The sequence below is a fragment of the Polyergus mexicanus genome, unplaced genomic scaffold (genome assembly GCF_030449975.1).
Source record: "Polyergus mexicanus isolate NDT 795.1 unplaced genomic scaffold, iyPolMexi1.0 SCAF_5, whole genome shotgun sequence".
In the NCBI taxonomy this organism is placed as follows: Eukaryota; Metazoa; Arthropoda; class Insecta; order Hymenoptera; family Formicidae; genus Polyergus; species Polyergus mexicanus.
The window spans coordinates 11,487,939-11,512,425 of NW_027223325.1; the positions used below are offsets into that span (position 1 = coordinate 11,487,939).

At 37.4% G+C, this 24,487-nt stretch overlaps 1 protein-coding gene across 1 annotated transcript; it reads right to left on the minus strand.

Annotated features, from left to right (window-relative positions):
- Positions 1 to 255: 255 nt before the first annotated feature.
- On the minus strand, positions 256 to 24,362 carry LOC138933241 (uncharacterized). The gene is made up of 6 exons (XM_070295818.1): positions 24,047 to 24,362; positions 10,144 to 10,276; positions 7,791 to 7,933; positions 6,347 to 6,494; positions 4,458 to 4,572; positions 256 to 3,591 (listed from the first exon to the last, which is right to left on the minus strand). Exons 1-6 carry the CDS (start codon positions 24,108 to 24,110, stop codon positions 3,475 to 3,477), a joined length of 720 nt encoding a protein of 239 aa, XP_070151919.1. The 5' UTR covers positions 24,111 to 24,362; the 3' UTR covers positions 256 to 3,474.
- Between the last annotated feature and the right edge of the window lie 125 nt (positions 24,363 to 24,487).

Below are 24,487 nucleotides of genomic sequence, written 5' to 3' on the forward strand. Positions count from 1 at the left end.
AATAGTGATTTTCATATTTAGACAATTATTGTATATTTATAATTCGCTAGAAAAAAAAATCAATGAGAGAGATGCTCTCTTTTAAAATTGCATTACGTTACAAAATCACACAAATATATTATTTTATTCTCGATGCGATCACAAAAAAAGAAGATAAAGTTGATGATTCGGTGATCATATGCGATTCATGAAATAATGCGTCATTCATCGACATATCTGTCACGAGGTCGACGATCTTTAGTAGTGACGCGCCAATTTGGATGCATCGTCCCTGGCGGAACGCTGTATCATAACCACCGGCGAAAGGGTTAAAGGGAGCTTATTACTTTACGAGCCCCCGACACACTAGAACACATGCGCGCTTATGTCTGTACACAATATATGCCGTGTACGTATTCTCGCTCGTGCGTCGCGCTCCGAGAACAATATCGGAATTAACGAGACGGACATAGATATTTTTTTTTTAAAGAAAAATAACAGATTTTATTGCGAATGTATTTAAGTTATCTTACATTTTCTTAAGCTCGACAGCTTCATGATATTTACAATGCTTTTCTTAATTAATTATACACACACACACATATATATATATATATATATATATATATATATATACATATTACAAATAAATATATATCTCTCCGTTCACGCATGCCGTAGAGTCTCTCTTCTCTCGATTAAACGATTACATGACTCTCGAGAGTCCGGAGAAAACGTATCGAAACAATATTTTTTGCCGTGCGTTTTAACATTGCGTCGGTTAAAAGCGCGCGCGTAAATTCTATGAAATGATAAATTATAAATGATGTCGACATCGAGTTCGCATTATAACACACGTGCAGAACTAGTGGAGTTATCGATAAACGTATCCCCCGTTGAAAACGGAATTTCATTTCTAGATTATTAATCTGCATTATATTCCGAATGGCGTGCAGGATAATAGAGAAATATCGATAATTGCATGAATGGGACACGTTTGATTAAATACCGTGACTTTCTCATATGGATTTTATAATGACTTATAAGTCAAAACAATTGCTAACGATTAATTGTTTACGACACATACTCGTAATGTCATAAATGTGTCGTAAAAATTGTCCATTAATCGAATTATCCTTTTGCAAAATTATTGTTATTCCAGAATAATATAAAAGCCAGTTCAAAACGCCAACTATTTTAAGATATATAAATGATCGATAATAGCTAATACAAAAAAGATATTCTTAATAAATAAATTGCTTTATAAAAGTTTATATTAAAAAAAAAAAACCACAAATATTGAAAATTTATATTTATCGAGAATCGTGTAATGCCTCAGTGATGAATCCTGCGAGGAATCGATACGACATGGAAATTTATTTACTTTCTCTCTCTCATACACACCAATCATTCTTTCTCTCGTTTCGCCTACTTTATAATTAAGACACGATAATGCAAGTGCTAATACTATCATTTGTGCAGCGAATACAATCGCGCTCGTGTATATGTATGTGTATATATTACGTGTCTCTATAGGTAGCACGTAACAACACTCTATGTCGGATCCCAGAAAAATAGATTCGTTCATTTCTGGTTCTTTAGGTAGGATCTCGTGTCTGACATGTTGCATTTGTAACAAACGGGCATGCCAAACAAACATGTCAAACGCAACCACAAGTGGCCCACAATACGATCCTGCAACATTTTCCCCTGCCCCCTCCCCCCCCTCTCTCTCTCTCTCTACGGCTCTCTTCAAGTTTCGTTTATGAATAGCGTTTCGCAAATATTATTTACATTGTGTTACACGGAATTTTTATCAAAGAATATGTATGAGCAGTTATTCTAATTATCTCGGCTATTTTTAATTAGGCGAAATTTTTCTGTAATTCTAGCGTACATTCATTAGTGCGTTCTGGTGAGTTTTTTTTTTCTTGTAAACTACTTTTTTTTTAACTGTATTATGTGACTCCCTGAAATTAAAAAACGCTCTTCAAACCTTCTCGCTCCTTGTACGCAAATATGAAAATTGTACATGGCCCTCCCCCCCCCCCCCCGAATACAGTGCAAAAGTGTTCGTATAATGCATAGAGAGAAAATTGGTTTGATATACCTAGAGAGAGCTCTCGAAGCGACTCACACTTATCTCGAGATGGCGGATAATTTTACCCTCTGGTTTCTTGGGCCCTCTTCTCTTGGATAAAATCGCAATAACGCGCGTCTAATTTTACTACATTTTAAACTTTCGACAAAGTCGAAGACACTTGTGCTCACGGCGATCGCGTTCTTTAACGAAACACGCTTGCGTTTCTCTCGCGCAAAGGAACGTACCGTGATCTTATTCGCCGTTCTTTGAACGAGCGTAGAAATTCTTTGCTCTACTCAGATTTTTCTCGGCGATCTCTCTCTCCCTCTCTCTTTCAGTAGTCGCACGAATCGATAGATCGCGATTATTCGATGAAATTGATTTCAGGACGACGGTAGCTCGTTCGTTCTTTCCGCACGAGCGCCCTTTTCCGAAATCGAAGCGGAAACGTGCCGGAAAGACACGTTTGCCTTTTCTCCTCGCTATAAATCTTTAACCTCTTTACTCTCGCCGCCCTTTTTCCCCGACCATTCGATTCACGTGTTCGCGGATTTCTGACTTCTCGCGCGTACAAGGAGAATAGCACGCGCGCGGCAATTAAGAGACAGCTCGCAAAGGATCTCGCCGATTAATAAAGAGTATTTTTATTTCATTTTCATCTTTTCGCGATTTTTCTCGCGTAAAAAAAAAAAAAAAAGATCGAGTCAGTCTTACGTGACAGTGTCGTGCTAACTTGGCGGATCACGGAGAGCGAACGATCGATCGAAGCGACTCTCCGGGCACGTCGGGTCTACACAATCTACTTTATTATCGCTCGATTCGCGATATCTCCACGATGTGCATCTCGCACCGACGATTTTTCTCTCGCGCGATCCTCTTCCATTCTTCCGATGCTTCGTCATATCTTCTTGGAGCGTCCTTCTCACTCCCCTCGCTTCTTTCGCTCTTAATACTGATCTCCCACATCGCTGTTTACTTTCGTAATCGTGATTATCATCATCTCTTGCACCATTTCTTAAATGAAAAATATATTCTCTTTGAAGAAAAAAAATGCGCGTGAGCGCCGCGCTCTTCCTTCCTCGGCATATATTTTCCCTCTTCTCCCGTTCTTGGATCTCTTTTTTTCTCTCCCCGACGTTTTTCTTCTCTCTCTCTCTCTCTCTCTCTTTTCGACCTCCTCTCCTTCGACTATTCTTCAAGCACTCTTCGAAAATAAGGAATATATTCTCTCTGAAGCAAAGCACGATAAAAGTCGAATGACTCTCCCCCTCCTCCTCGTGTCCTAGCGATTCTTCTCCTCATCTCGTCATTCTTCTCGCTTGATTCCCCATCTTTTGCCTCCCTCCCTCATCCTCTCGCGCTCCCCTATCCTCTATCTTTCGAAGATAAAAAATAATTCTGATCGGAGCCAATTACGTAAAGTATCTCATAAGGAGAATAAGCGTCATTGGTATAATGGCAGACAGATTTGGCGTCGAGCTACCGTTGAGCATAACGCACTCCTCGTGCGTATAAGACGCGCAGTGCGCCTGTAACAAACAAGACGGGCAATTCACCCTTCCTTTAGAGAATCCTCGTTATTGACTTTACTACTAGCTAAGAACGTCGCTCTCTATCTCTATATACATTCGCATCTCTTTTCTTCAGTTTTTTTCTATACTTGATTTTTCTCTTCAGATCTGTGTACTTTATCTTTAAATTATCTTTATCTAAAAACTATGAAATAATGATAAATATAACGATAATAATAATGTTGATTAATATTAATATTAATAAAAATATAACTTTTTTTTATTATTATATTAATCCGAATGGCGAATAACGAAGAAATTGAATTCTTGTAAACTTGTTGAATTGAGAATATTTATGACAATAATCTAATGTACGATGTATACGCACATTAGATAATACGAAGAGATTACTTGCTTCCGATTTGTGGTGTCAGTAAAAATTAACAAAGAAAAATGCATATATATGAAATTTATTAAATTAAATATTCACTACCGCGACAAAATGCATCGACTTTAATATACATAGATCTCTTAAATAATGTGACAAGAACTTACTTACTTTTTCTTTATTCCATGACAAAATTTTACGCACCATTAAATCATCGAAATACACAGTATCAAAGTTTAACAAATTGAAATATGATCTGCCTTAAAATTTTATCAGAAAAAAAATCAAATTTATATTTGTCGAAAAATAGAAAAATCAGTTCCATATCTTTTGTCAAGCCGTTCATGCCATTTGTCAACAAGTCAATATTAAGATGTATCGTATGTGATATTATGATAGCGAATAAAATAATTAGGAGCGGAACAATTAGCGCAAGTACTCGGCACATATTTTTCATGCCAATGAGAAATATAATACAAGGTGATGTAATACTCACTTTTAGCAGCGAGGTTGACATTCTATCGAGGAAGTCCTTTGTGAATCGCGCTGTATCATCGCCACATTGACGGCGTACTGTACGATGAGAGCATTCCAGATACTCCGTGAAGGCGCTGCAAATACAAACAAATATTCCAAATTCTATTGAAAATCCTCTTTCAAACGCTCGAATTGGATAAAACATGTGATTATCAATTGCATTTGCAAAATGCTAACGAACATAACAATCCGAAATACAAATACTGAATACTGTGCAAAAATCATGTTATCATTTAGAGATACCATTATATTAATTAATCGCGAACATTTTTAAAATTTTTGCACTCTTCTTAATATCCTTTTTTTCCTTTTCGATTATTCTTTTCTCATACTATTTCCAAAATTTAAAATAACAACTTTTAACGCAGAATGAATTTTTTCATTCATTTTTTTCAATTCGCCCGTTTTTTGCCAATCGGATGATTTTTTTTTATCTTCGCGAGCGATAGTCCAAGATTGGATCTTTGCGGAGAAACAAAATGGTGCGAGAGATGTGTTTTTGCGGCTCTGTTATCCACTTTTGGGTCGGCATCGCGCTACTTACATCCCTCTCCCCTCGTTCTAACCCTTTCCGCGGGAGATGCGCAAGTTCAAAAGCTGCAGTAGACCGTGGCAGAGATACGCTAATGACATTACGTCCCTACCCCTTGTATGTTTACAGGCATCAGCGTGAAACTTCCGACCTAAAGGACTGATTACACTCTTTTTGCGCGAGTCCTTTGAGCAACGCCCGTCGTTATTAATGTAGTTGTTTCGCCCAGCGAGCTCTTAAGTGTTAAATTATCACAGTCAAGGAGATTTTGACATCCTTTTGCGCTAATGCGAAACGCCGGAATTTCGAGTATTGCTTAATAAACCTATTTACCCGCATTTCGTGCCTTTACTTCGCTCCTTCGCGAAGATCCTTCCTATCGTATCTTAATTCGATTTCTCCTCGGCGCATTTAATATCGGTGTAGAAAAGGATTGATAATACTCATGTGGCAGAGAGTTCCCATTGTGCTCTCGAAACACGAGAATGCGATGTAATTGGGTATTTATTGTTGTGCTTTTCTTTTGCACGTGGTACCTTAAATCGATTTCCTTAAATTATTGACGTAATTGTAAATTGATTCTTTTTAAAGATTCTATCAGTCGTAAAGTCCAGAAGCTTTAATCGAATAATCCTTTATGATTTAATGATTATGGTGAATAATTTTATCATCATATATCAATATTATTCCTCTTTTAAGCAAATACATTTAGAATGAATATCTGTCTATTTATGACGAACTAAAGTTTTTAAATAAATGTTCTCTTTTCGTAAGAAAATATTAGACTATTTCACTCTATTTTCATGACGGAAAAGTTGATAATCCGCGCGTAGGGGCGTGATAGAATTCAGATAAAACAGTCGCGATAGAATTTACATTTTGAAAAGTGACTAGGTCAAATTGACTCGCGTTTTGAGTTCCAAGCTTTACCTCCACGTTGCCAAACTAACAAACTTCTCGGATAAGCAAATGGACCGCGAACGCATCCTATTTACAAAGATGAAAATTCCGCTCGAATGTGTATATTGATCTTGCGTATAAATTTTATAACAGTATCATTTTTAATTTATGGTTGTAAAATAAAATTAATCTAAAAAAAAAAAAAAACGCAATTCTACATATATCTCACAGTACTTTGGATCACGTATCCTTTTTTCTTTTATTCAGCTGTGTCTCCATATATTACTTTTATGCGTCAACTCTCTCTCTCTCTCTATTTTCGGTTTAAATCTTTGAAATAATTAATAACGAATTTGCCTGCACAAGTATTTATTTTTATTACTTCTACATGCAAAACAATCTATTCTTCGACTTACCAGCAAAGAGACTTGAGATCTTCTTCTTGTGTAGCAATTGTGCGATTTGAGACCTTTTCCATCACCACCGTACCCTTCTGATACGCTTTGTAACACATCTCGTACTCGGCCTTGACTTTTTGCATGCACGGGGCGTGCTTCAAGAATTCTGCAAACAGAAAATTTTATTCCCTCTATTGGAGGATTGCGTATTGATCGGAATGCAGGAATCGATAATGAAATTCCGCGGTCGATCAGCCCACAATTTTCCGCCGAAAAATGTATAATCTAATATTACTAAAAATAAAGAAAAGAAATTTACACGGTTACTAACTTTAATTAATGATGGCTTTAATTTATGACAATATAATTAAGAATCACATATATTTCACTTAAAAAAAAAAAAGTATATAATTAGATTTCTACGCGCAGATTAAAAGTCAAAATCGATTACGCGACAGAATAATCTTACTTTTATTCCCGAGTCTATTCCTAGAAAAACAACTCGACTTTATATACGGGAGCGTTCTACAATTACAAGAGCATATACCTAGATCGTTGACGCACTAATCATCTCTCTCGTCGTCTTTCGCGATTATGGTTTTTATAGATGAAAACCGCTTTTCTACATATATAGTCATCTTATTTACGATAGACGAGCTTCGCGTCACGCGCGCTAGCATCCGAGAGATCGATATTGCTCTCCTTGCTAACGATTCATTATGTTACACGGTATTCTCCTCTCAGTCATAGAGGAGAGTACATTATGAAGAGTCATGCCTGCTCGATCGACCCGCGGATAATCTATGTGATATTCCTGTAATCTCGAGAGTGCCGGATACATTATTGACTCTAGTACCATCTCCAATTATTGAAGACCGACAGTTTGGAATTGCATTGATGCCCAATGCCGCTTGTCTAGTTGGCAAACGAGCCGCTGGCTTTTGCACATCGTTATTCTCGCCGAAAGCAAAATCTATTCTACTATTATAGTTTTACAGACGCGATGAAATCCTTCGAACGAGAAGCCGAAATATAATTTAATTTCGAATATCTCGATTATAAATTAATATCGCTCTTTTCAATATAAAAAGCAGCTTCATTTCTGTTATTTCTGTGCAACGAGTGTCTCTAATTACTGAGCTTTGTAGTTCTCTGCATTTTTTCTTTTATTTCGCGTATCTGATTTTATCTTTTTTCTCCGTTTTAATGCTGAAATTGTTACGCTTGTAATATTTCGAATATACAAAAACGTAAAAGCGTTTAGCTAAAAAAAAAAAAAGGAAAAAAAAGAAAAAAAGAAAGATCTCTGCTTTTCCACCGAAGATTTATATCCGTGATATTTAAAATAATTCCTCTTTTCTCTCTCCTCTGTTCTCACAACTCTTGCCAACTGCTTTTACGATTGCGTTTTTCATCGAAGGCGTTTTAATCGGTTCGATGATTTAAACAAGGGTGCACTTACCGTCTTGATACGGGCCATCGTGGCAGAGTTCCATGATGGCCTTGTTGGTACCGGTATAGAGCGAGTTGAAGTGCTCCCTCTGCTTCTCCTTCATGCAATTGATCGTGTACTTTGTGATGCATTTCATACCGGCCTCGAGGTCGCTGCAATGAAAACAGGAAATGAGCCGTTATTATAGATATTTATTTTTGAGATCGGTAAAAATGGAATTTCACCAACTTGTTAATAGGATCAACTGTGCGTGTAGAAAATCACAATTATCGATATAATATTGCACATCGCCAAATCTGCCGCCTCTGACGTTCGAGTCGACAGAAATAACTTTATTGGGCAATATAAACAGAATGCCTGCCAATCCGATTGAATCGGTTATTGCATAGAATAATTATATTTTATTGAAAATGCTTCAAAAATTATTTATTACTTTCATTTATTATACTATTAATTATAAATTTATCCGACAAGATTAAATTATCAATTCCCAAAAATCTGGGCATATAGCGTCCATAGATGAATTTTAAAATTATTCTTCACTCGTAATCATCTCTTTGAAAGATGTAATAATTGCCAAAGCTTTTCGTTTGTTATAAAAAATTTCGTTTACGAGATATTTATTTCCTTAAAGAAAATGATATAATAATATAGAGTTTATTTATATTTAAGGATATAAATAATTTTTTTTTTTAACTCTATTTTCAAAACATTGATAATTATTATTCTAAAGATTTTATATAATTTTTATATAATATTGTATAAATGTGCACTATATGTATATTATAAACGATATCTTCTTTTTGAAACGCAATTGAATATTACGCGTTTCTACCGATTCAATTGATACGAGATTCTATAGAGACTATGTGGATACGTACGCGTACAATTCTATCTCTCGAATCTATTATTGAACTGCGAGAAACAGAAGCCGAGTCGCATCTCGTGAGAGACGAGCCTCTCGTCAGTTGCATCGCCATTATAAATATGACATCACAAACATTAGATTGACTCTCAAGATTTATCTGTTGAACTGTATCAAGATTGTTCTGAACCGAGTTTCTCGACTATAAATAACGGCCAATATCATGTTTTTATCTTGAATAAGAAGACGCGAAACACGAGGAGAGAATCGATATTTGCGTACAAGGCGTGAAAGAATTTTCCATTCCTTCCCGACGACTAGTGCAGGCGAATACGTACGATATGTTTGGTCTTATCTTCAAAATTGATTATGCAAACCACCGTCTAATTTCACACAGTGCCCCATCCGTCCCGTTTCGGAAAACAAATATAAAAATATCGCGTGTTGCGTTATCTTGATAATATGCCGGTATTACTATAATCGCGAAACAAAACGCGGGCAATGTTAGGATATCGTGATTAATAATTCGTCGTGTCGGACGAAGTAAGCCTAGGCTTGTATGAAATTTAAAATTCCATGGAACGAGCCATCCGAAATTCCTCCCGTCCCGGCTAAATTGCAAGCGTAATAAGATTCTTCACCGAATTCGCGGGCCTCTGGAAATATCGCGCAAAATATCCGACTGCTTGCATGCAATCATCCACTCAATTACATACGTACCATCTCACCCGCGCACGAGAGAGAGAGAGAGAGAGAGAGAGAGAGAGAGAGAAAGAGCGACAGAGATTGATTCGAACGATCGAGCGCCTCCGTTGCGATATAAAGTTGAAACGGAGACTCTGATCGCGATTTCTGAACGAATATAATAGAATGGAAGCCGCGGAATGTCGGATATTATTCCCCGGCCAATTTCCAATTTGGCGAAGGGCCGCCTTATTACCTTACGTTCGTACAAACATATGTCTGCGAGAAACGATTTTTCTCCTTTCTCGAGAGAGAGAGAGAGAGAGAGAGAGAGAGAGGTGTTGGCGATAAATTACTCCCGGGAATGATTAATGATTTCATACGCTCGTGTGTCGGAATTAACGCGAGTATAAATGCGGATAAATAAACATGAAAAATGTTTCTAATAAATGGGTGTATAAAATCGCCAAATGAGATAGATACTTCCTCAAGGAGTATCCCCTTATCTCGCTCTTCTCTAACGTCAACAATTAACGCGATTAAGACCCGCTGAGAATTTCGCGAAAGCGTTGCCGCAACGTTCTCAAAGTTGATACGAAATGCGACCGGAGAGAGAAACGACCTATTTTTCTCACGGCGCCAGAAGGAGAAAGAAAAAAGGAGAGAGGAAAAACCATCGTCACGGAGAATTCCTCGGTGTAAACCGATGGCAACCATCCTTCATGGAACATGTAAAGAAGCGACAAATAACAACGGGGCGTTTTCCGCACAAAAGGATCGCCCGGGCAGCCCGAATAAAGGTGAAAGACTCACGGGCATAGTTTGTTGAGTTCCTCCTTTTTCGTTACGACGAGACTCAGGTCGTTGCTGCTGATTCTCTCAAGGGGCCTGGCACACCTCACCAGCTCCTCGTGTCCGCACTCTTCGCCTCGGCAGCTAGCGAGAACTGAAACAGAAGCGCGCGATAATCGGGTTAGCCAATAATAGAGAACGTAGGGTGGGAGGGAGGAAGACAGAAACGTGAAACGTAAAGTACGAGACGAGATTTCCCCGATACGAACCCACATCGATAACAACGTTATTAGTAAGGGAATCGCAAAGAGCAACGCTGCTTCTCGAATTCGATTAAGCGCGCGCGCGCGCGCGCGCGGAATCGATGTGCCGCCACCGTGTTGCGGTGTGATTGCAGCAGAAATATCAAACAAGTTTAATTGACGTGGAAACAATGCAGATTGCACCCGGAACTTCATACTCGAACGGAACCCCCCCTCCTCCCCCCCCCCTCGATACACTCACCCGTTTCCATGGAATTGTCGTATCGCGGGACTATATCGTACAATACAATACATACGCCTGTCCACAGAGACGTTATTATCTCGCGTTAAAAGAAAAACTGGCGGCGTACTCTCATTCTCTGTTATTACAAAAAGTCATATATTTAGAATTAAAATCTCGATGAAATAATGCATCTTGCTTCGATTCGACCTGACAAGGGGAAAAAAAATTAGCGGTTTTTTTTTTTTTTTTTTTTTTTTTTTTAAGCTTAATTCGCTCAAATCTCCTATATTTTTCCCGACCGCTCTCCCCCCTCTTTCCTCTCTCTTCTTTTATCCTCTGCACCTGTCCGTCATCATGTTACAGCGGTTCCGAGCCAAGTTGCCGGATCTTTTGTATCCGAATTTTGAAAATGAAATTACGATGGCGGCGCGGTAGCAGCACGTATACGTATGCGCACACGGACACGAGATGTGCACGGGTGTAGGTATCGGTGGTCACAGGCGAATTCGGGATGCAGGATAAAAAACACAGGAAATGCATCCGCCGTCCGGGCTAATGATGACGAATGGCGCGCGATATTATCGCGGTGTCATGTGCCGAAAAACCATTCGTTCATATTAGGAAGTTGATTTGGATTTAATGGGAGGGAGGATCTCTCGTTTGCAAGTTTAGCTTGCCCGTGCCTTCGTCGTGCTTTTCCAACTTTTCGAAATTCATTACCGATTATGCACGGTCTGTAAAACCTTATATACCTACATATGCACATTCACGTATACGCGATGTCCAAGAAATTCTCGTTTTAATTTTAGCACAATATTTTTTGCACAAATTTTATAAGATCGATTTATCTTACCAAAAAAAAAAAAAAAAAGTATACTTCTCGAGAAGAACTATTACAATAATTTCTTAATATTCGATTAGCGATAAATCTGGAATTGCAATTCGATAAAATTTACTTGAATCTAATTGTAAGAACAATATTTTCATTCTTGTAATTACAAACGTTACAAACTATGAATGATTATATACATATATCGAAAATTATCGGTATCTTGTGATATTAATTAAAAAGCGTTAGACTAAATTGATCAAAGAATACGTCACTAAATTAAAGCCAGAGATTCTGGGACATCTTATATAAACATTCGACGGCTAAAGGAGCATCGTATCCGGCTTTTAAAGGGGCGAATCTCGAGACATTTTCCGTGAAATTATGAAGCATCTTCGGCGGAGAAAAGAGAGAGAGAGAGAGAGAGAGAGAGAGAGAGAGAGAAGTTCCTTCGTAATAAACAAGCCATTGTAAAAGAAGGGTGAGATGGGGAACAGGGTCAAGATCGACTCTTCTCTCGACACCGCCAAACGAACTTATAACTTGCGCTCGAAACCGATTACCCGGAAGTGCCACTTTCCAGGTAATAAAAGAGAACTACCAATAAAGGGGCCGTTGCTCTTCATCCCTCGCTCTTGCACCAACTCTTGCGAGACTTTTCCTTCTCCCTCTCTCCCATCCGTCTCCTTTCCTACGTTTGCTCTGGTATAGAATTTCTGTATACGCGCGATGGCAGTGCTAATGGAAAGCAACGTTACATCTCACCGTCTCACACGATGAAAAATCAAACTAAATGAACGAGCCATACAATTAAAGTCCGTCGAGGAACGTTCCAATTTTCCATCTCCTTTTGTCTTATATTACATCTCGAAAGATATTCGAGCTAAGTATCGAAATGTTTTATGCAGATCTTATTTGATTTTTTTTTTTTTTTTAATTCCGACGAGAAAGAAGGAAAGAGAGAAAAAAAAATTGAAACATGAATGAGCAGAATTGGAACGAGGCGATATCGGTACAAAAGAAGAATTAACGAATTAGCAATTTGCACTGATGACTTTTTTATATAAACGAAATCTTGTAAAACTAAGCCAATTTTTTTTTTGCACGATTCCCGGATTATCGAATCGTGTATTTTAGAGAGATCGCGATATCTCCCAAAAAAAAAAAAAAAAAAAAAAAAAAAAAAAAAAAAAAAAAAAAAAAAACTCGTCCGCATGTAATAGGTATCGAATATAATCTTTGTGATCCACGCATCGTGTTTGCGAACGTAACAAATATTGGAATAAACATCGCGAATTAATGTTTGTAACCGCTGATGCTACATCGTAACGACGACGAGATTGCTAAAACATACAACGATAAACGGCGAACCCCATCATATTTGAAGAGAAGAAACTCCGTATCTCCTCTATCGAAATTTGCTATTTATTAAAAAATAAAAAAAAAGTAGAATCTCGAGAAAAGGAAAAGAAATTGTCGTGATAATCTAACGACTAAGGGAAATGAAAAATTTTTTTTCTCCAAATTATCGAACAATCAACGTAAACGTGTCATCGTAAATTAAAATGAAATACGACACGTTGAGTCGCACGATATGTTTGCGATATAAATAAAAATATAAATCTATAGTCCCGGGACGAATTGTCCCGTTAGACACGAAGGGTCTGACCAAACGATTTGACTCAGCTCTATAAGATTTATGTCTTTGTTTATTGTTTCGCGCGTGAATTATTCGCAAGTTTCTTTGCCGGGTAAACTCTCATCGACAGAAAGAGAGAGAGAGAGAGAGAGAGAGAGAAATTTCCCTCTCTTAGGAACAAAAGCGCGAATATACCACAGGGAAAGTATACGCAGGGAGCGTATACGCGACGCGATCGCGTCGATTCGACGATGCGTGCGACAAACTACGCGAGCAAATCCCTCGTGCGGCCCGCCGACGACCAGCGGCGCCATTAAATTTAATTACAAACTATCGGAAATTATCGGAGAGAGCCCGTCGCGGATCGACGACTCTCGTTCGGTAACGACCGAACGGTTCGACGAGCCGTCCGCGAAACAGTTCGCCGCTCCGCCTCAACCCCCCCAACCCCACCCCCACCCCTCCTTTCCCATCATATAGCGATGCAATCATTTTGTAAAACGAGCGCAACAATGGAACGACGGATACCGTCTGCCCGCGATAAATCTATAAATCTGTCCTTCGACGATTAATAAATAGCGCCGGTTTTGTATGCGATTTGTACGAACGATTTATGGAGTGGTCGTCGATTTTAATTATACGTGCCGATACATAAAAAGTGTTGATGTTTTTCTTAAAAATACTTTTCTCAACAATACGTATAATCATAATTTCTTTATAAATAAATAAATAATAAATATATATATATATATATATATATATATATATATATATAATTATAAAAATCATATACATATAACATCTCAAAAGATAATAAAATATTACGAATATGTAAAAAATCTTCGTATAACTCTGCTTTGCGATATGTGTGGAATTTTTTCATTTGTTCATTTTGACGATGGATAAACGAATAAAAATGTAAATATTCTTTCTCTAAATGCCCATTCCTAGTTACATGGTGACATATCGTAACCCATTTTCCCGTTACCGATTTCTCATATATTTCGTTCTCTCGAACTCTTCTCGCTTTCTCCGCTCGGCTAACGTAAGATATCATTCGTAAGAAGAGGACCGGCGGCTTATTGTGCGACAAAATGTAAGAGTTCCCGTGTATAATTCTACCCCGCATCTGTGATTCTCTCTCTCTCTCTCTCTCTCTCTCTCTCTCTCTCTCTCTCTCTCTCTCTCTGCAAAGTTCGCGCGAGTGCAATCGAATCATTATCCAGAGTTATCGCGATAATTTTAATTTTAATCGCATCTACCAAAGTCTTCCCGATTAGCAATCGACTCGGCGATAATTACGAGATTGTAATAAATTCATAATTAATACATTTTTAATGCATCTGTAACTTTATACACTTCTCTTTAATTCGATTCGTACATATTGGCATAATTAGTCGCGTATGAAGACCGTTACATTACGTGTAACTATTGTATTTCATATTACATTACGGTCGTTAAATTAAAATCTTTCCTAGTCGCCCAATTAATTTTAAACGACAAACAATCAATTTTACGTCGGACTCTAATTTCTAAAAAAAAAAAAAAAAAAAAAAAAAAGATATTTTATAATTTAATTTTTCTTTCGCATTTTTCGCGCATTTTATTGAAATAAATCGAGTCATTATATCCTAACGTAATCAATTGAATCATCAGCCTCTTTTCTTGCAAGAGACTTGCGCAAGTAACTCGATAGGAATGCATTATTAGACGATGAAAATCAAAAAGCGCTTTTTCATCGATAAACGATCTATGGATAGCGTGCGTGCGTGCGTGCATGCGTGCGTGTGTGTGCATACGTGTGTACTTATTCACTTGTTTAATGCATCATATTTATGATGCGTGAATAATGAAATGTGAGACTACAGCGGGAAAAGGTCATTGGCTAGGACCTATATTTATAATGAGGCGAGAGATAGGACCATCGTACGATGCCGGCACGACCAATCGCGAGCCATCCCGTAGATTGGCCTTGCTAAACACGCGTGACCGAATAGAACGTGTGCGAGCATTGAATGCCAAAATCGTCGCGACGACACGTGGCGTTACGCGCGCGTTTCACTCACGCGTCTTTTATCTACATCGCTCTCACGACAGGTCGGTCGGATTTTTAAAAATCAGGAAGTTCCATATGAGAGAACGCTTTATTATGATGAGAGAGAGAAGAAAAAAAACCTTTCCTAAAAAATTTAGGACTCCCGGTTTCTTCACCACAATCATATGTCGAATTGTAACGTCGAAAGCGAGGAGTCGTTTTTTTTTTTTTTTTTTTTTTTTTTTTTTTTTTTTTTTTACGAAGTAGCGATTAAACTAGTTTTTTTCGTATTTCATAATATGATTTGGTAAATATATTACCTTTTTTATTATCCTTCGTTAATAAATGCACTTGTCTGCATGTGTCCTACATACAACAACGACAATAAACTTGACAATTAATTTAAGATTCACAGCTATGTTTTTATTATAATTCGCGAAACGTAAAGAAAATGTTTGGTTTAACTTATCAATCTTCATTATCATACGGAAAAAAAAATTAATTTATTTCAACATTTTCACAAAAAAAAAAAAAATATATATATATATATATAATTTTTCATTTTCGACGTCATAATGTAATATGATGTAGATGACAGATCAAAACAATCTTAAATAGAATATAATTATATACATACGATCCGTAACTTTTGATTGTAATAGAGGATCAAGTTATTTTTTCGCGAATATATAAACGGAAATTACAATCTCCAACAACAAAGGAGCTCGTATCAACCTACTAATCACTTCCTAATTTTGACAAGATTAAAGGAGTGCAGGGGCTTTAGCTTTAGACTTTTAATGATAATGGGGGCCGCCCAGGCGGACATGTATCGGTTACAAGTAATTCTGCGTCCATTGTTTATAACCCTGACAATGTGGGCGCCATTGCCTTTGTGAGAAAAGCGAACGTATCGCGTTTACAAAACAAAATCTCAAAAATAATTGACGATATGAGTATGCGAGAGGAGAAGCGGGATCGCCTTTAGGATATATTTTAAATAGATGAAATATTTCTTGGTTGATGAAATATTCACTCCGCGATCTGAAATAGACTAAACAATGATAAGAAGGATAAAGTCGCGTGCCACGGGGAGATGAGAAGAGGGATAAATTGACCGACGTCTCATTTGCAAAGTCGGGGGAAGACGCGTCTTATCTTATCACCGTGCTTAAGATAGGTATATACTTAATGAAAGACCTGCGAATGCGAACGTTCGTTGTTATCATTCAGCAGATATATACGCCAAAACTAATGCGAACGTTCGACTCGGCTCGATTCCCACATGAGGCGGTACATCAAAGACAATTTTCGTGGGAGAAAAACCTTCAAGACGTTTCACAAGACGTTCGCGGTTCGTTCGTACATGCGTATCCACCTTTAGGCGTTTGAAACGCGACGTGTGCATTTTCGCTTCGTTACCATCTGCTCTCTTTCTTAATTCTCGCGAGATGAATAGATTAGATAAATGACGATGACCCTGACTTTTCTCTTTCGCGTGCCGTCATCGCGTGACTGACCTATACGTGAAATGACCGCCGACACGCATAATAAATAACGCACCATAAGTTGCTGCGCCTAAAGGTATTTCCATTTTTAATTCCACTTGTGTAAGAGAGCGCACGATGTCATCCTTGGTCTAAAAGTTCTAAAGATTTTTACAATTTATTTGTAGTATATGTATGGTAAAAATCAAATATTTTAGGTATAAATGAAATATGTAAAAAAATATATAATATATAAATTATATATCTATACACAAGTAATTTAATTGCGTCGCGATTACATTATTCACCCCAAATTTTTTTCCCTTTATATTGTGCTTGAATAAAATAATCCGTAATAATTTTTATGCTTTTACTTTGTCAGCGCGTAATGAATATTATCGATCGCGTTGACAGATCAAAAATGTCTGAAAAACGCCGTGCTAAGGGATGACACGCGCTCGCACGCGCTTTAATACGATGAAGTGGATTCTGGTTCATATTATGTTATGTCTGCGAACAGTGTTAATCTAATCAACGCACTATATCAAGTCGTTGCGATACATCCGGATTCTACGTTTTAGCGTGAAATGTCTAGTAATGATTAAGATCGAATAATTTCTCAACATTAATGTTGTATACCCCGTATAATTGTGTTAAATTTACATTAAAAAAAAATATATATATATATATATACAGGGTGTCCTAGTAGATCACCCGTACACCCCTTTTCTTTCAAAAACTAAGCATTTTAAAGAAAAACATTTTCAACAAAAATTGTATAGTTTTGAGGGGAATATAAGATGGTATCATTGGTTTGATCTTGGATGGCATCGTTAAGGTCAAATCAAGGACATCTTTAATTTCTTAAATGGAACCCCCTATTTTTTATTGCATATTCTTATAGCTTACCTCGAGAGCTTTCCAAAACACTATAATAAAGTATTTTTTCATTAAGCACTTTTTGAGTTATTTTATATTTTAATCTGACATATTTTTGATATAAAAAAATTTAATATCTTGTAAAATATTTAATTTTCGATAATCTTACCGTAATACTTTTATGTACAGAATAATGAGACAAATCAATATATATATATATTATTATAAATGAAATATATATATTTACGACGCGAATTTTGGTTAACAGATTTTTATTCTCAAGAGAGGAGAAAGTTCTAGAAGAAGGATGACGAATCGCTAATCCGGGGTTAATAAATTGAAATCGTCGTTGGCAATTCACACAGCCTTTGATCCAGACGATACCTATTCGTACCTTGTAATTAGCGTCGCGTTTCATACTGAGACTGATTCATCTTCGCTAAAGTTTAGCTTAATTAACATCGGTTTAGCGACGCGTCGTTCGTATTATCAGACATTAGCGTTAAACGAGGCTGATTAATACATTTCCCTTTAAATGACGCGCTTCCACGCGCCCCAGTTTCACGATTACATCTTGCCTTTAAGTATACATATCGGCTGCACGTGGCGATACCGCGAAAATTCTTGCGACACTCACGATAACGTATCCGAGACATCGATATATATATATCTATCGAACAATAGCCGCCGCTTGATTTCCTTCAAAAATATCAAACCAAACTCATTTTACTATCTATAATTCACGCTATGGTAACGTAATCGTGTCTAATTCAGAAAAATTACAATCAGAATTATATTTCTCTAGAATCTTTTATAAATCTTTATAAATAAAAATTGCATATGCCAGAAATATGTCTGTGTGTATTTGAGATAATATATTTATAATTAATAACTAAAGAAAAAAAAAAATAAATCAACAGATCGCATAAAAGAATCGAGCGCTTATAGCCAGACAATTTTTCTATAATTTCCGGTTCGTATCTCCGATCATTGAAATCGGAAAATATATATTTTCATTTATGTTAGAAAAAATATTGAATTATCTACAGCGACTCGTTACTTTACGCCAGTTTTATTTCTCGTAAATGAAAGATGAGAACGCCAGTTGTTTATTTTAATTCTCTGCATTCTCCGCAACAAGAGAATTCGCGCCAACTTTAATTAATTTGCTTCGCTGTTATTACTCGATCTTTATTTCCGTCCCTTTTTTTCACGTATATTCTTTTTTTTTTCACATCGTTATTATCAAAATTCTCTCTCCTACCTTATCTTCTGACAAAACAGAAGGCGGCGCAAATATATAGTAAAGCGCAGAATTATCTACTATGTTTGAACAGGGAACGGAGGATGCGCGAGGCAAAATATACAGACTTATTACAGCCGCGAAGAGACTCGACGTACCGAAAATATCACGACGCTTGATACCTAAACATACGTAAATTGAAAGTCAGAGTCACATGATTCGTTGCGTCGCGCGACGACGCATCCTCTGTTTGCCACGCAACAAGTCCTCGGCACGTAAGTTACGTGGAAGCTAAACTTCGCGTGGAATGCGTCGCGCGCGCAAAGAAAGAACCCGGCTGTTCTTTCCCTTTCTCTCTCTTCCTTACACACCCATCCGTAGATTTCTCCGCTCTCTCGCTCGATCGTCGAGAGAAAACGGACGGCCTCGGTGGGATGTCGTGAATGTTTTTTCGTGTGGCGTGATATGGCGTGACGCGCACGCACACGGAGTGCGAGTGTGTCATTAAAGGTGAGGCGAGACTCGCGCCCATCCGCTCGGCCAATCGTCGCTCGCTACGTCATCTCGTACGATGTAACGGAGCGAGTAACCCACGTGGTCGCACGACCGAGCGTCGTCGTTGCTATTTCGGTATAGCAAGAGAGAAAGAGGAGTGTCTCGCGCGTCGCAAAAGGAACGATCTAGAATAATAGTCAGACGAACCACTGTTCGCTTCTCTCTTATTTCCCGCCTCGAGAAAATATATCCTCATTAAATCATATGGAGGCGTGGTTTAATCATTAATTGGATTGATTTCGCTTCGATACATACTGAGATGTAAAGAATCGCGCTGTGGACACGTGAGATTTATGTATATTAAATTAATAACTGAGATGGGGATACGACAGAGGAGATATGTGACAGATGAGGATGAATGAATTCGGTAAACAAGTCACAATTATCTAATGACATTCGTATATAACGGCGTTAACGATTCCAGAATGATGATGTGATCCGATGCTCGAAAAAATTGCGTCTGGGAATTTATTTATTCGAAACCGATGTCATATCGTCGGAGCGTTACTTTAATGCTATTAGATATTATTATAGTATTGAATACGTACGATATATGATAACAGATACGATATAATTGTGTTAGCCTACTGGCAATTCGGAGCATCGATGCGCGATTAATATTCACAATTCTACGCGTCGTGATTAAACGACTGCGAGTACGATATAGACATTTTATTTATCCATTTTCGCGTACATCACGAGAGAGAGAGAGAGATGAGGGGGCGCGCGCGCGCACAAGGCCGGCGGCGATTTTCCTCATCATCGCTCCTCTCCAACATTCGAGACGATTAGACACGTTGTAAACACAATTTGCAGAAACGTCGCGACACGTAGGAGATCAATCGTGTATATAGTATTCTAAGCTCTGCCTCCGAAAGCGACTTTAAATTTGGAACTCGCTAATTCCAAACGCGTGTGCCGGGGACGCTCAATTTAGATCGAGTTGTCTCGCGTACGCGTGTCAACCGTTTATTTCACGATTGCCATAAAGAGACTAGACTCCTAATAATCGATAGGACATATTTAAAATGCGCGTTGAACTCTCTTTTCAACTCGTCATTTAAACACGTGGAGCGATTTTTTATATTTCATGCTCGATGTTAACTTTAGAGAGCGCGTTTCATTCGCGTTTTATATATATTTCGTAGATGCCATCAAACTGGTCCTTAACGAACGTCATAATTTTCTCGCAATCGTTGCAGCATTAATCTGCTATTTTCAATTCCGACACGTGTCACGAAAACATGTCCATTATATTTTGATCAAATAACCAGCAAATTTTTGAACTTTTTTTTATCCAGTTATTTACGTCTTTATTTGGAAATATGATCTTAAATAATTTTGACAGGGCGTTATCTCTTTTCTGTCGTCGAGATAATATCTAATGCGAGGAAAAAAGAAGAAGAAGAAAAAAAGAAAGATCAACGCGCGTTTTCATTTTATCTGATCAATATTTCAAAAAAAATTTTTGCCATCCATTCGACAAAAGAATTTTATGGCGAGATTCTTTTTAATCGCCGAGTGAATTTTTCGCTCGCACATCGACACTGACAGATTAATGAGCCGTCCAAAAAAAAAAAAAAAAAATTGCTATCGAGATAAACGGTGCGGAATGAGAGAAATGTGAGGCGAGAGTTGGAGAGACTTAATTGTCGGAAAAGCTTCCTTTGTTCTAATATCAGGTTATCTAACCCCTTCGATAATTTCGGTACGTCACGTCGTCGTTCAAAGATACGGCGAATAGGATACTCTCTCTCTCTCTCTCTGCGACCTAATTAGATAAAACTTGGTCGATACTTTGAGAATTTTTGCTTGCACGCTGGTATCAATCCCCGGTTCTAATTAAACGTTCCTAATTTTACAGCGAGGCTAATTACGCACAACGGCACGCCAAACGAGGCTGAATTAAGCTCCAACGAGACATCTTCCATCGCGCGAAATTTTCTCACCTTTTTTTTTACGACGTTCTCACCGTCGCCGTTAACTTTAACCGTAGCTTAACTGATCGTTTGTTCCTCGCAGGAGCGTCGGAATCGCTTGGACAAAGTTAATTTCGTCCGAGATTAATTTCAAGCATAATTTTGAAGTCTCGTTAGAATTATTTGTGAAAGTTTGACGATTGAGAGATACGCGAGAAGACACGCGCGACTAAGATAGCGAAAAATATGTCTGAGAATTTTATTATTCTTGAAATATACGCAACAGCCTCAAAAAAAAAAACTACCTTCCGTTTCAAATTCTAATTTCATTGAAACTTGACATCATCGACGAAATAATGTTTTCACGCGAACTCCCGACGTTGACTGACGTCAAAATAATCTCATGAAATCGAATGTCATAAAGCTATCACGTCCATATATATACAGGGTGTCCCATTTTAATCTCCTCAGGCAAATATCTCAAAAACCAAGCCCGGAAGAGAAAAATGTTTCAGACAAAAGTTGTTTGGTTTCGAGAGGGCCATTAGATGGTGATAATGATTTGACGTTGGAAAATCATTTGAAGATCATGTGAAGGTCAACTTTAAAATCTTAAATAGAAACCCCCATTTTTTATTTAGTATTCTTGTAGCTGACATCGAGAGCTTTCCAAAACACTATAATAAAGTATTTTTTTATTAAGTACTTTTTGAGTTATTTTATATTTTAATCTGACATATTTTGATATCTCGTAAAATATTTAGTTTTTGATAATCTTACCGTAATACTTCTATGTACAGAATAATGAGACAAATTAATTAGTATAAAAAAAAAATTGTTTTTAAGAAAATTATTTACAATGTATTTTTTTAAACAATTATTTGTTTTTTTTGGCACTAATTAATTTGTCCTATTATTCTGTACATAGAAGTATTACGGTAAAATTATCGAAAACTGAATATTTTACGAAATATTTTATTTTTTATATCAAAATATGTCAGATTAAAATATAAAATAACTCAAAAAGTACTTAATGAAAAAATACTTTATTATAGTGTTTTGGAAAGCTCTCGATGTCAGCTACAAGAATACTAAATAAAAAATGGGGGTTTCCATTTAAGATTGTAAAATTGACCTTCACATGACCTTCAAATGATTTTCCAAGGTCAAACCAATGGTACCATCTTATGGCCCCCTCGAAACCAAACAACTTTTGTCTGAAACATTTTTCTCTTCCGGGCTTGGTTTTTGAGATATTTGCCTGAGGAGATTCAAATGGGACACCCTGTATATACACACATGAAATGTTTGTATCTCCAGCATCCTCGTCTCTCCCATTTTTTTTCTTATAAATTTTAAGCAGCGGAGACATCGCGTCGTGCGCGTCCCGCTTTAATCTCTACGCCATCGATCCTCCTCCTCCTCCTCCTCCTCCTCCTCCTCCTCCTGCTCCTCCTGCTCCTCCTGCTCCTCCACCGTTATGCACTTGAAGCTGCGTCCTTGACCTACGTTCCGCGCGCGCTTATTAAATTCATTCCAAAAGTGACGTAAGCAAATTGAAAAGAATAATAATCGCTATAGTTGTCATGTTTGTGTTGAACTACGCGCGTTAAATTGAGATGACTATAGATGTAATATTATTATGTTTACAGAGATTGTCTATTTATGCATTTCTATGCACTTGTATGCATTTCATTGATCTACTGCAAGGATTGCTGACATAGAATTAAAAACATATATTTAGCGGTCGAGCACTTGGATATAAATATCAAACGTGTTGATAATGCTATTTTTGCAGAAATATGCAGAATTGTACGCGTGCAATTCGTCATTAATGATAGTCATTGTGTCTGGCGTTCCCTTTCCGCGAAACGTCATAATTTGATTAGCCTGCGATTAAATAATCACGCGTCATATGACATAATTCATACGATAGAACGTTTGTTGGGTCTTTCCGGTAATGCACGCCTTCGTTCCTTTAAGCCGGTCACTTTTAATCATAGCATAATGAATGTCATAGCAGTAAAAGCGATACACGTGATGACAACAACGGTTACGTCAAGGAGAAAGAGTGATCGTACACCGAGAAAAAAAAAATTGTTAACTGGACTAAATTCGTCCAACTAATTACTATTTCTTTAATTGAAATAATTTAATATTTTAAGTCAAATACGACATATTAAATAATTAAATCTAACATGAGGTACATTTGATTTAAATAGTTAAATATTTCAATTAAAGAGATACAAAGAAATAGTAATTAGTTGGACGAATTTAGTCAAATTAACAACTTTTTTTTTTCTCAGAGTACGCGAAAATTCACAGCGTTAAGTGAAAAAGCGAGAATTAGGTCGAAAGATTCGCGAATTATTTTATTTTATTTTTTTTTTTATGTAAATATAAAACGATAATCGAGGAAAGATTTTTTGCTAAATTTAAATTCCAAGATCAAAAAAAGTTACGTAGAAAGAAAAATATAAATGTATATTACAATATTTCAATGTACAGTTTAAATATATTTTAAATATAGCGCTCTGAAGTGTTAAGATTCAGCTCGCGATGAAGTTGGCGTTGCCAACATGGTCCAATTCAAAAATGCACGAGGATCGTAATATAATAAATATATATATATATAAATCCGCACATCTTACTTACATTTTCTGTGCCTAATAAGAAATGAGCGTATTATAAATATGAATTTAAGAAATAAATATACATTTTTTCAAGCCCGTAAAGATGGACAGAAAACGAAGTGAGTAAATGCGAACGACTATAGAATGAATATATCGCTGTACGTTAAACCGACATCAAGATGCCCACGATAACTCGACAAAGTTATAGACAATACTCACGGGAATACAGGGCGGTCGTAAATAGCGCGACCCAGGACAACAGATTCTCCATAGATGTTTTCATATTCTAGCCCGCTCTCGTTGGTCGAATCTCGCCGCCGTCGTATATACGAAGTCAAGTAACCAAGTTCACCAACGATGAAGCAAACGAGAGAAAGAGAGAGAGAGAGAGAAAGTGTGTAAACGAAGTATATAACGCGACCGAGTACCCTTTTACTCGCTCGGTTTCTCTCTTTCTATTTATGTAGCCCTTCTCGACGCGATCCGTTAAACACGTATACACCACGCGACCTACCGTGCACCACTGACTGACTCGCGTCTCGCGCCGCCGGAGAGAATGCGCGCCGAGTTTCGAAGGCGGCAGCGCGCATGCGTCGATCGCTCACGCCACCGGTCTCGCGAATCCGTCCCTCTTTCTTTCTCTCTTTCTCGCGCGTGCCC

Excerpts from the sequence above, each read along its gene's own strand:
- LOC138933241 (XM_070295818.1), bottom strand. The coding sequence starts at position 24,110 with ATGAAAACATCTATGGAGAATCTGTTGTCCTGGGTCGCGCTATTTACG. Across the intron at positions 10,277-24,046 it reads TACGACCGCCCTGTATTCCC|TTCTCGCTAGCTGCCGAGGC; the intron begins GTGAGTATTGTC and ends CTTCTGTTTCAG. Across the intron at positions 6,495-7,790 it reads CGATGGCCCGTATCAAGACG|AATTCTTGAAGCACGCCCCG; the intron begins GTAAGTGCACCC and ends TTCTGTTTGCAG.